This window comes from Pagrus major, chromosome 19 (genome assembly GCF_040436345.1).
Source record: "Pagrus major chromosome 19, Pma_NU_1.0".
Classification (NCBI taxonomy): domain Eukaryota; kingdom Metazoa; phylum Chordata; class Actinopteri; order Spariformes; family Sparidae; genus Pagrus; species Pagrus major.
The window spans coordinates 14802326-14816120 of NC_133233.1; the positions used below are offsets into that span (position 1 = coordinate 14802326).

The window sequence follows — 13795 nt, forward strand, 5'->3', positions numbered from 1 at the left end:
AACAAAAACACACACAGTTTATAGTGCATGGAGAGAGCACAAGCTGCTAAAAACTATGGCCATTCAACGCCTTGACATGGATATGGCTCAGGAGAAAATATCTCAGAAACGGTGACACAAACAAGGCCTCGGCGTCACGCACGTTTTTCTCCGTGCTCCACAAACACGCGCTGTAAATACTGGAGCTACAATATCCCGAGCCCTCGCACACAAACCGCAGCTGCAGAAAGAGAGAGGGAGTGAGAAAGGGAGGGAGACGGAGAGAAACAAACATACATTTTCCCCTCAGCTGTGAGGCCACAAGGCTTTAAAACTCTTGAGCTTTTTAGATGCGATGAGCGTTATTGCCGGTTGTGGTAGTCACGCCGATCAGCTTCACAAGACACCATAATGAGTCAATATATGTAAATCTTTACTAGGCAAACACGGCGGGAAACAAAGGCATTTAACTGGTGCTCTCGCCCGCAAGCCTCCAACGATTCAGCACCGGTAATTTCTCCCCATTGAAAGGCATAATTGCCTGCTATTTGAAGATATTCATGCTCAATTTTTGAAATTAATTTCAATTGGAGGGAAATGTAGAAATGTCAGCTCCAGTGAAAGGGATTTGATTTCAATTATCCTCGCTCAAAGGACTGTGATTTCCAAATACACTTAAGCAAAATTATGACAAGAATTTTTGTTCGGCAAAATTCAGTGTTTAAAGAGCGATTAGGCGATAATGGGGCAGCTTTGAGCCGGCAGTGAATGCAGCCGTCTCCCTCTGAAAGGCACTCAATTATCTCTGATTGCTCCCGCTATAATGTATCAAATAGAGATACCTGCTATTGCCGTAATTTGTGTGAAAATTAACATGCTGCAATTTCCACTAGAGGGAAAAAGGGAGCTCTAATGGGCGCCTGAGCGTACATCAATAAAATGAGGAGAGAAAAAGAGAGAGACAGAAAGGGAGGGTGAGAGGAGGGAGGAAAAAGCGAGCCAGGAGAGAATGAGTGGAAGAGCTAAGGAGGGAGAGAAAATGAAAAGAAAAGGAGCGGGGGAAGAAAGCATTGAATAAAAAGGGGGGGAAGAAAAGGAAAGTCGGGACAGAGATTTGAGACACTGTGAGGAAAAAATAGCCCATTTGAGTTAAGCGCTGTGGAGGGAGGGAGAGGAGAGAGGGAGCGATGAAGAGCGATGGAGAGAGAGGAAGAGAAAGAAATTTAATTTACTGAAAATATTACAAATTGCACCTGTGCATAACTCCCCCAAATTACCAACCAATCAAGGCAGAGTGCCTATTACTCTCCCATTACATGGAGATCAGATCACGCTCTGAATCTGTGTCCAGAGAGGGAGGGAGGGAGGGAAAAGGAAGAGGCAGAATGGGAGAGATGGATGGAGGGAGGAGAAGAGAGGAGAGGCACAGCAAATGTACCATGATGCAACAGAGAAAAGGAAGCAAACAAGACGCTCTTTTACAAAACCCCTGGCACAAACAAGTGTTTTTAATATTAGCATACACAATGAAGAAACCCTGATTGTCTTTCTGGCTGGTGCCGATATTAGCTTGATAATCTATGATGATACTGGCAAATAAAAAGCATAAAGGGAGCGCAGCCAGAGTGATCCAGCAGGCAGAGTCTGGCTGGATGCACAGAAAACTGATGAAGCGTCCAAAAATTTTAATAATAATAAAAAAATGTTTTTTTTAAAAAAGAGTGGGGGCTGGTGGTGCCTCATCTTCTTCCGTTGGTTGTTTGAGCACAGCCTATCTACCACCAGCTCAAACAGCCATGAATGGCCTCTTGAGTACTTTGCATAATTGGCAGCAATTTAATATGTAAGCTGCTGGGCTATTAATCTCCATGCACTGGCTTGAGTCAGACAACTGTGTTACCTAATACTAAATAGTCCGCGTTAGCTTGATATGAAACTTGTTATACTAATTCCTGTGGAGTAAAATCTTCCTTCTCTGCGAGAGGTCAGATGTTAGGGTCAGCAACATTTATTAGTGTTTAAATCTTATTTCTCCTCAGCAAGGGCAGGTGCTGCTCTTTCATTTAATGTTAAAGACTAGTTATGTTGTTAATTATTAAATTGATGCATTTAAAAACATTTTATATGTGGAAAAAATTTAAAAAATCTAGGTTATCACATGCTGTGCAGATTGTATCTATCTGAATAAATCTGGTTTACTTGACTTGAATATTTAAGCAAATTATAACCATTATCATTTTTTAGACAACCTGGAGCTGGTATAAAATAGAGGAAATAATAAGAAAACTCCTTTTTCCACCAAGAAGACACAACAATAAAGCAATGGGGTCATCGTTGGTAGTCAAGATGGACAGTGGTAGAGAGTAGGAAGATCATGACACCACAGAAGAAGGGCCTTCTGAATTCTTGCCCAGGCTGTTTATATGAATGTTTTCAAAGCTTGTATCTGCACTTAAATGTCACACAAGCTGAATTTGTAACACCTTGACTGTAGGTCTGGGCGATATGGACCTTAAATAATATACATAATAACACAATATTTCAGGGTATTTCTGCGAGAAGGATTTTTTTTGATGATATGACAAAATAATGAAGAATATTTTTGGTTTGGAACTCTTCTTCTGGGATTTTTGCACCACCTTGTACTCAACCAAGCTTCTGCTTGAGCTGGTGAAACAAGTTTGTGGCTTGTTGTCTTCTTGCACTTCTTGCATTGTTGTATATCTGATCTTTTATAACCAAACTACCTCTACAATATTGCCATTATCACTGTATGAATTTTGTTTTTTTACATTTTAACAATTATACCAAAACCCCCCTACTTCACTGGATAAACACCGCCCTTTCTATTTCTGCAAACTCATTTTTATACTGTGCTTTTTAACCGTAATGCGCAGTGGTGTCTATATTTGTCTGTGCACCATCTATCAGTCAATTAGCAGTCAGTTGGTTGTAACACGGTGCCAACAAGACCAAGCCAGCATATTGTCGAGAACAGATCCTTCAACCAGATGGAGGCCCCCTGACTGAGTGCCATCACAGTACTGCTGAAATACAGGGAATCCTTTTATTTCATAGATCACTTTAAAGGGGCTCTATGTACAATTTGTAGTAATTTACATATGTTAATCACTTTTTATTGGCCACAAGTGATTGGATTGTAAAGTGAAGTGAAAAATTGGAACGTTTGAAGTGCCTCTTTCTGCTCCGCTAACAGAGAGCAACAGTAGCTAATGTTAGTTCAGAGATGGAGTCCGCGAACTGAAACAAACGGCTGGCTTTCAGCACAACACAGGAGTTACACAGAGCCCCTTTACTGTCTTCAAATGTATATAAAAAGGAAAATGTGATTGAATTGAATTAATTTGATTAAAATGCATCTAATTCAGTAGTTCCCAAATGTGTTAGCAAGGCACACACTGGTGTGTGCCTTGTTACAACCATAGATTATTAATGAAATATACAACTATACAGCATACAATGAATGACTTTTTAATTTACTATATCCTTAAATAAAAAGTGTTATAGAGGCTATTCTGCAGCCTTGGACACGAAAAGTTAGAAAACCACAGATCTAATAGATCAGATCAGCACATGAGAGGCTCCGTATGTGTTGTTGAAAAAGTTAATATTATCTTGGATGTAGTTTCACTGAAGCTCCTTCTAACAGTTTTGCTTGCTCATATCCTTTTAAACCCATTCAAGATATAAGAGTTTTGTCATTATCCATAAATCTGCAGACTATTTCCTTGATTAACTGATTCATTGTTGCTGAGTGTCATTAGTCTTAGAAGAAGCACATAAAAGAAGTATATTATGAGAGGGGACAGAGATCAAACAGTGCAGGTAAAATGAAGAGAGGCCACAGGTTTAAGGGTAGAGAAGGGGTGCACGAGTGAGCACAGAGAGTTAAATGTTTTATTCAGCCCCGCAGTTTAAAGTGCCAGGGCCCTCAGGCACGGCAATGGCCGCCTAAGTGGCTACAGTGACAGCAGAAATTGGCCTTCTGGTTTACAACCTGTCGCCACAGAGTCAGACACAGCAAAGCAGCAAAGGGGGAGCAGCGCACAGAGATAAAAAAAAACAACAAAATTGACAAGAGAGTTAAGGAAAGGGTTGAGACAGGACTGGTAAGAATGGGACAGAGAACGAGGGGACAAAAAAAAATTGATTGAACCATCACGCTCAAATTGAAAGGGAGAGTGTTTCTTTTAAATCCAGTGGTCAAGCTAACAAAGCGTTCATAAGACGGCGACCAGAGCTGGACGGACAGATGCTTTTAATGGTTTAACCACTGACCACCTCTTAGGAAGGCATGTGAGTGGACAGACACACTGTCACACACACATGCTGGGGGACAAATATAAGATTAGTTTTATCACGTTGCGTGTGTATATATATGGTGAAATGTGATCCTAATGAGGAAGGATGTACAGCACATATGAGAGGAGAGACTTCAGCTCCATAGCACCATCATCTGGACAAAACATACAGAATCCAACAATGTGCTTTGGTGTGTGCATTCATCTCAACCTCATTCTGATGTGTATTTAAATAGGAGAACGCATAGTTGTGTGTGTTTAAGCATGGATTCTGGTGTTTGTCTTACCTCGGGTCGGAGCGTGGCCCTGGTGCAGGCAGGGCAGATGGGCCCGTGGCGGGAAAAAGCGATGGGCAGACGTCTGGTCCTGTTCTGGCAGGCCTGGTCTTCACACACCAACCAGCCCTGAGACACACACATCAGACACATTATTTAAACCAGCTGTAACACTTCAGAACTTCAGGAGAGCTGCAACAGTTGATCAACCAAGAATTAACTTGCAGCTATTGTGATGATTGAAGATTTGCAGCTTTTTTGATCATCATACCAAATATTTGGGGTGGGGGTGGATTGTTGGTACATATGTATTTTTGGAGAGAAATTCAAACTCAGAATTCTAATATTCACAATATCAATGAGGCAGTACCTTTTCCATGAAATGAATGAACATTCATTCATGAAAATGAAGACAGTTTGCTTTTTTAGCTTGTTAAGGCATAAAAAATAAATAAATAAATCAGTCAATGAAGCTCTTCCTCTTCTGATTACAATTTCTTCCCCAAAACTACATAGTGCACCTTCAAAACATTTTAAGGCGTTGGGATACATTTTAGAGCCTAAGTTACTAATCTCAACCAGGAACAGGAACTTTATTGTATGTCTGGAGGTGTTGGCTGCTCAGAAGAAGAAACTATTCACTGAAAACAACAATATCAAGCAACAAAGTCAAAAAACAACTTAGATACTCTCTGTTAATTGACCCATTTGCCATTCTATGATTTCCAGAGCATTAATTAAACTCCCTAATTTCCCATTACTTTCTGTTCTAATTCTAACTTCTTCATGTTATCCCTGATGGACATATCTCAAAACACACCCAGGAATAAGGTTTGTTTCCATCAGAGAGATGAACATAGAAGGGCTTGCAGCAGAAAAAAAACCTCTTCACACCAGCCTTTACAACCCTTCGTGATTACTTATTTATAAAATGTGTTGGTGTCGCCGTTTATTCTGTTGCAAAAAAAAAATGGACCAAAAAAAACCAAAAAAACTTTTGTTGCCTCAAGACACTTTAAAGAACGGTTTCAGGTAATGAGAAAAATTTTGCTGAAAATTGGTGCTCCCATTTAGCTGCTCTAATTCTGCACTACAGAAGTGACAAGAAAAGTAGTCGGAGGAAGAAAAAGCAGAAACAACTGCAGCGAGAGGTGAGTAAAAAAACAGAGCTTTACATCTGACTTCACATCCCACTCTGCTCTCTCTTTCTCTTTACATTTGAACGTATCTTCAGCGGCTGTGTCAGGGTCCTGCTCTGTGAGTACTTGTCAGACAGGCAGAGCAGTGGACAGCCAAAACGGCAGTAGTTAGGACCCCCCGGGGTGAGGTAGTGACCCTGGGCAGGTGCTGTGGTCTAACCCTCTCAATCTCCCTGTATTCTTCCAGACCCCTCCACCCCCACTGCTTCTTATTCCCTGTCATTACTAAGGGGGGTTTAAAGGAGAGGGGGTTAATGCCCAACTAATGACAGAGCATAAGACCCACCACCATCAACGCCTTTGCTTCTTTCCTCCATCTATCCCTCCATCCTTCCTTCCTTCTATTCACTCAAAATAAACCCCCTCAGAACCACTGCACCTGTCTTTCCACATCCACATCCCCCTCGCACAGACAGGCAGCCACCGTTTCTCTGATTGATTTTTATGTTTTGCTTTGTCTCGTGTCTTGATCAGTTTTGAGCAGCAGCAGCAGCAGCTACAAAAGAAAAGGTAAAGATTATTTTCTTTTCTTTACAGCTGACTCTTACAGTATATAAACCATTTTTCATGGCGCAGAAACCTTCAATAACCTTTTATGGCAAGACCCAACCAGAACAAACTGGTTAGGAGGACGAGTTACCTGAATGCGTTTTCCACTGAACTTTAAAATGAACACAAATACATTTATTGAAGTTGCTGAAGCCTGTTAGAAAGTGCACAAACATTACCAATGAAAAGATAAACATGAAATGTTATCATTAGGGTGTTTCATTATTAAATGTGACAAAAAGCATACCTCTGTTTGGACTTTTACGTGTTTTATAACTTTGAATCACTTTGGGTGTAATTAGAAGTCTGTGCAGATGGGTTTGTACCACCTTAACACACCTGGACACTGCAATTTCTCAGACTGTTCTTTGAAAAACTGCTCAAACTCTGTCAACTTACATGGGGACATAAGTGAACAAGAAATATATTTTTTTTTAAAGCTGTGTCACAGTTTCTTAAATGGAATCCAACTTGACCACTCAAGAGCATTAAAGTTTTTTTTTAGAGCTGTTGCATTTTCTTTTTCCTTTTGGAAAATAAATTGTTGCTCTTCTCTTGTAGCATATGACAGGTTTTCCTCTTGGATCTGGATTTTCATTGTTTCATTCTCCTAAACGCCTGAAGTAGATGGGGACTTGTTTTGAAAATGTAGAAAAAAAACAAAACATAAAATTGCTCCACACAGCTCATCTGGCCACAAAAAAGACAATAATGACAGCCATCAACATGGTCGAGCTTGTACACCCACCTCAGACGGGGTTTGTGCTAACGCTTTTAGCTCAGCAGCTACAGTGAAGATCGCTGCATTTAACAGGATGTAAATAATGTCTTTTCAAATGAATCTACAATCTTGGGACTTCTGGAAACTTGGATTTCTCTAGACAAGCTGTACGCAGCCATTTTATGTTTTATTTTTGGCTGTTTTTTTAATGTTTCAAAACAAGTCTCCATCTACTCCAGTTGTTCAGCAGAATGCTGCAATGCTGTTTTGCTGTGAAGCTCCAGGAATGTTTTGTGGACTACAAAACTTCAGACTTTCAATCAGCATGAGGGTGCTTAGATAATGTTTGAATTTGAATTTTCATTTATGGGTGAACAGACAATGGAAGACTAGAAAGAGAGAGGAGAGCTTCATGCAGCCCACACACACACAGACACACACACACACACACGCAGGCACAGACGGAGTGAGAGATAGAGTCAGCCAATCTCCTCTAAATGAAAACCAAACACACACATTTATACAAACAAACACATATGTCCCAAATCAATTAGAAAGTCCCAGAGTTCACAGCTTTACCCACAAACCCCAGCTCCAGGGCTAATTATCTAAACGCCTCTGCCGGTCTTGTACAAAGAGCAGGGCATCATGGGAAATGAGACTGCTTCAGCGTCTCTGATAAAGACATATGCAGGACAATGAGGTTTGCGGAGGTGAGATAAGGAATATGAGTGTGTTTTTTCAACAGGCGGCTGCTTGATCTCTGTCCGTTTTTGTGTATTTCTTATGACACAAGCCTTGGCACACACTGCTGTTCCCATGGGACACACACAGAGCACACAAATATTAATCATTTCCCATTCACATGCATTAAACTGAATTACTAAGACACACATCAAAGACTCAAGACACATACACAACAGAGAAGAGAAGGCTGAAAGGAGGAAAAGCTACCCACAATGCCCTTGTGCTCTGCTGCTCTGACCCAAGACCCATCCACTCAAACCACACACACACACTCCGAAAAATAAAAATAAATTGAGATTAAGTGCAGCAGACCTGTGTGAGCCGCAGAGAAAGGACTAAAAACAAGGAGCACATGAGGAGTGCGGCAAGAAAAAAAAAAATTTAATTGAGGCATTTCGGCAGAGCGAGGGTGGAGGGTGGGGGTGTACAGTCGGACGTGAGGGAATAAAGGCCCATAATTGCATAATTATAGCAGTGGATACCTGACACACTGAATGCAGACGTCAAATGAGTTCCACATAATTTAACCAAACAGAGGCAAGACCAGGCCACGACAGGGCCCACCACGAAATATACCCTCTCTCTGCTTCCTCGTCTTTGTCTGCTCGCTTATTTCAACACTCATCGCTTTCAAACCTCTCATTCTTACAGTGTGGAGCCTGATACTTTAACATGAACCTCTGTATTACTGTACTCCTCTGTTGAGCTGCATGGATACAGTACATGGAGATCCGTTTTAAATTATTGTGCAGTCTGGGTGCTGCTGGCTCTGACTCTTGAACTTCTGACTAGAGCAGCTGCTTGGTGCTGAATGGATTCTTAGATAAAGTAATTTGTCGAGCAAAATATTGACTATGGAGTGTTGATCAGACAGATCAACCTACCTGAAGACAAAGTAAAGTAAAGTGTCCGATAGCGAAAAGGTCCCCTCGCAATATCAGAGAGCACAAAGTGAACATCAACAGTCCAAAACCCAAAAATATTCAGTTTAATACAAGTCAGACCTGGAATGGCAGTGAATCACATTTGAGAACCCTGAGTCATACGTTTGGTATTTCTACTTACAGTAAATATCTAAAGTTTCAAAACAGCTGCAGATCAATTTTCTCTTCATTGATCAATCAAGTAATTGTTGAAGCTCTGCTGAAGAAATCATACTTGGCTGTGGAAAGTTAAAACTGGCATTTTTTGTCATTTTCTTAGATTTTAATGACTAAACAATGAATTGATGTTTAAAGTTTTCGCTCGCCATCTTTTCTGGGTCAGTTAATGGTAATAATAGCGGCAAATAATGATTTTCATTCAAATTAATCATCAAATAATTTTCTCAGTTAATTGAGTATTAATTTAGGTTCTATTGAGCATCAGACAATAGTTTAAATTCAGCTCACAATTCCTCAAAGGCAAAAAGGACGTCTTCAGATAGCTTGTTTTGTGCGATCAACAGTCCAAAATTCTGGGAATCACAGAGTAACTCATGGTACGATTCGATTCACAATACGTTGCTCACGATAACGAGAGCATCACGATACAGTTAGACTGATGTTGTTCAGTATTGTTGGATGATTGAATGCATGATGACATCTATCTAACTGAAGAATACTAAATACCACCCAACAAGGCAAAGTGCTGGAACAATATTTGGAACCACAGCATCGATAATCGCATCACAAGAGGAAGTGATATGATATATTGCCATATCCATATATCTATTTAAGAAGCAATACTTAATACTACACTAAGTTAAATTCTGGCATTTTTGCTTGAAAAATGACTAATGACAATCGAGATAGTTTCTGTATCTACTAATCTATTAATCAACTACTCGTTTCAGCTCTATTGTTAATGTTAACACAGAGAAGCCTCTCTGACCTGACTCCTGTACCAGAGGAATCCACCTGCCACACACACACACACGCACGCACACGGAGAGAGAGAGAGAGAGAGAGAAGCACCAGAGAGAGCTCTAACTGTTTTTTTGTCCTTCAGCAGTCAACACTTGCACCTCCAAAGTGAATAGACCTAAAATCGGTCTACTTCACAAACTCTCTCACTCACTCTCAAACTCACGCACACACACACACACACACACACACACACACACACACACACACAATCTCTCTCTCTCTCACACACACACTCTCTCTCTCTCTCTCTCTCTCTCTCTCTCTCACACACACACACACACACACACACACACACACACACACACACACACACACACACACACACACACACACACACACACACACACACACACACACACACACACACACACACTGAATAGAGCTCAAACGGTTCCACTTTGTACCTCCTCCGCTTAATCAAAGCTTCTCTATTCAACAATTTGACCTTTTGTTCAAAACAGGATTATCACCTTCTCTGGTCTTCATTCACCCTTTCTCTCTCTCCCTCCTCCTTTCTTCTCTTGCCCCTCAGCCCGTTTCCAGGGGCGACCCGCATGACGAGGGTAATTGCAATAATTTGTTAAATGCCATGGCAACGGTGGTTAGATGGGAGGGGTTTAAAAAAAAAAAAGAAAAAGGAAGAATTGGGTGGTTCAGGAAACGAGCGAATCTCTCATTTTGCCAAAGACAGCGGGACGAGAGGAGGAAAGGATGACAACAGTGTGTGTGTGTTTGTGTGTGTGTGTTTATGAGTGAGTGAGTGTGTGTGAGGGAGGGAGAGAGAGGAGTGAACAAGTGTTTGCCCATTCTCAGGGTGCTGGTTTATTGATAATGGTAGGGATGAGGGTGGGGGGGACAGGAGGTAATTTTGCTAATGATTAATGTCTCTGTGGTCCTAGCTTAGGACGCCAACACACATACACGTTTATTGGTGTGCACACACACACACCACACACACACACACCGAGGTACAGAGCTTTCACTCTATCTGGCCAGACAAACAGCTCTATTTGAACTCTCCCTCGGCCTGAAAGGAATCCTTAATTACACAATATTACCCCTCTTCATTGCCCCGCTGTGTGTGCTGTGTCCACTGCTGTTCAGCCTCCAGTGGTGTGTGTGTGTGTGTGTGTGTGTGTGTGTGTGTTTGTGCATGTCTGTGTGTGTGTTGCCGTGTGAGGTGTAAGTATTCAGTGGTAGCAGCTGTTTCACACATCGTGACAAAGGGGTTGAGGGGGGCTCGCTCCCCACACATTCACCAAACTAATTGATTTCTGTTCAGCACTGTGGGAGAGTAACCCCCACATACACACACATACACTATCACACACTTTTACAGACAGTGCATTCCACTCGCTCAAGACCAAGGTGTTAGACACTACCAGGAGAGAGAGAGAGAGAGAGAGAGAGAGAGAGAGAGCCCTCTACAAAGACAACACAGGCATCCAGCTTACTTCACTCTCAAGCCGCTCGTCAGGCTCTGAGTACAGTGACAACTTGCCCTGAACACTGTTTTTTGCTTCACATCTAGTCTCCAATCAGCCTAAAAGGAATCCATCAGTGTAATTTGAGTCCCTGGATATCAGTTTGCAAACAATGTACCAATGTAATGAGAGAGAAGTGAAAGTAGACTTCAGCAGGTACACTATATATCCCAGAATCTATATAACAGTGTGTAACAATACTGCACATAAATACAAGTCTCAAAATGTCATAAATGTCTTTCTTTCGTATGGCTGAGGCAAAAAGGAAAGAAAGAAAGAAAGGTGTTAAGGATAAAAGCTAAATGCAAAAATATCAACAGAAACATACTAGGAAGGTAATACATTGTATACATTGAAACTGCCTTTAAAACTGCAGTTTCATGTAGCAGCATTTAATAATTTCATGTTGTTTCTGTGTTCATGTGCATTCAACTTGTATTTCATCATGTGGGTGTTTATGAGCTCATGTTCTTTTATCTCTAGATCTGAAAATGCGAAGAGCTAACAATGAAAAAAGCCAAAGATCTGCACACCTGTAGATGTGTCTAAAAAAATTGCAAAATCTTCCCATACTGTACGTATTCTTTCAAACCAAGAGTAGTGAGACCAATCTACTTGATCTTTAAAGTCAAAAACATTTGGTTTGTTGTATTTTTAGTTTCTCCAGTGACCCAGTTTTCTCACCTGTATCATTAAAATTTCACCTTAACATCTAAAAAAATGATAAAGACTGCATGTTAAAGTTGGTGTTCAAAGTAAGAACGGCCATTTAAGTATTTTCATGGATCATGCTCCTTCAAATCTTACTGCTGCTCTTTTCATTTTGCAAGCATTATGTGCTCTTTGGTGGAAAATGTCAGCACAGTGCCCTGCTGAGGTTTCCTTCATCTCTCATCCAACATCTTTTTGATGGCTTCTTTCACCATTACTGCATCAGTTGCATCCCATGTTGTTTTAAACACAGGCCAACACTATTATACACACTTTGTGAGAAGTTAGTTTTTACAAGGTTTGATTGTTACATTACACAGAACTCTGTTTCGGTCTACTTGAGCTTTAATTTTGTCCGCTGCAGGATTCATTTGATCTCTTCAGTAATGTGTTGATAGATAGTGGTATGCAACAACACCCAGAGTACTTAACTGTGCGAAAAGCTTCGTGTTTGTGGACCAAACATATACATTTAGTGTATATTCTTGGTCAAGTGAAGCACATTTTGTGGAGAAATGTATATTTTGTACTAAATGTAACCTTTGGACAAAATGGTTTTAAAAAACAGGGGAAAATAGGCGAAGAGAGAGCAGCTCATCAGTTGGCCAGCTGTGCCAGTCTAACAAGTTGCACCATTAGACACTGAATGAAGTCCATTTGTGGCCCCGCAGGTGGTGAGGAAGTAAACACATGAGTGTTTGTGTACTTGTGTTTTTCAGTGTGTGTAAAGCAGAGTTTCAGTATAAGAAATCAGTATTCATCAAAACCTCACTCACACCTGTCAACCTGAATACAAACACAGAAATACTCACAGAGTAGTACTTCTTGATATGGCGACGGATGTCAAGTAGCAGTTTGTTGCTGATGTTGACAGCGTAGTCAATGGGGCGGCCCACGCAGGGGGTATGACAGCATCGCAGCAAGCTGGGCTCCAACTTTAATCCCTGAAAAAGAGACAACAGTTTAAATCACAAACAATATCATCTGCTGCAGCTATCAAGGGAAAAATTGAGTCTTCTTCAAAATACATGCATAAAAACAGGCAACTGTACTGGAGTGTAACCTACATACCGCGCTATTGGCTGCTGCCTGATCTTTTTTTATTTATTTTTTCCCCCAAAAAACAGGTAACTATGTGAAATCAAATAGCACTCCATTTCATTGGAACTTTAAGAATCAAAGAACGTGTACGTAGCATCAAGTATCAAAAAGTGTCAAATACTGAAGGCAGGCATCAAGTGATTGGTGCTTTGCTCTGAATTCCCATTTAAATGTTTTGTTTTAAAGATATTGACAACGTTAATAGAAACAGGAATCTCCTGAATAATTTGACAAAACCACAGTTTTAATTATTACATATCTAAGGTATACTGCTGACATGCGATTGCAAAACATGTTGCCGTAGTTGCTTAATTCACCCCAAATTTACAACTTCAGATTTAGATGTTTCTGAAACTGAGGATTCGCATTCACACCCACTTCTTGCCATGATTGGTCAGCTGAGCAGAGGTGAAAAAGGAGCCAGGGTTTTAACTTCTCTTTAAGGCTTTCTTTGTTCATTCTTGACATTTTTCATGTGTACAAATTTAATATCTTCCAGCAGATACTGTCTGTTTACTATTTTTGAATGATTTGATGTCTCGAGGGCTGTCTTTTCACCCTGCCTCTGTTGTTCAACCGTTCGTAACAACTAACTTTATACAGCTTGTTTTCTAGTAAAGCCCATCCCTTAGCTTCCACCCACCTTCAGCAGCACAGGAAACAGAATTTTATGCTCTGTAATTATGTTTCTCACCAAAATTCACCTTGGGAGTTGTAGTTAATACCTTTACCTTTCACTTCCTGAACACAACCCATGTTACTTAACTCAATTGTGTAAGCATACATAGTGAAAACCAGTA

At 40.7% G+C, this 13795-nt stretch overlaps 1 protein-coding gene across 1 annotated transcript in view; it reads right to left on the minus strand.

The window, feature by feature from the left end:
- Positions 1-13795, minus strand: part of pola1 (polymerase (DNA directed), alpha 1) — a 58907-nt gene that overhangs the window by 16265 nt on the left and 28847 nt on the right. The window contains exons 34-35 of the mRNA XM_073487778.1: positions 12707-12838; positions 4589-4705 (exon numbers count right to left, since the gene is read on the minus strand). Coding sequence (XP_073343879.1) covers positions 4589-4705; positions 12707-12838 — 249 coding nt within the window. The remainder of the gene's footprint in view (positions 1-4588; positions 4706-12706; positions 12839-13795) is intronic.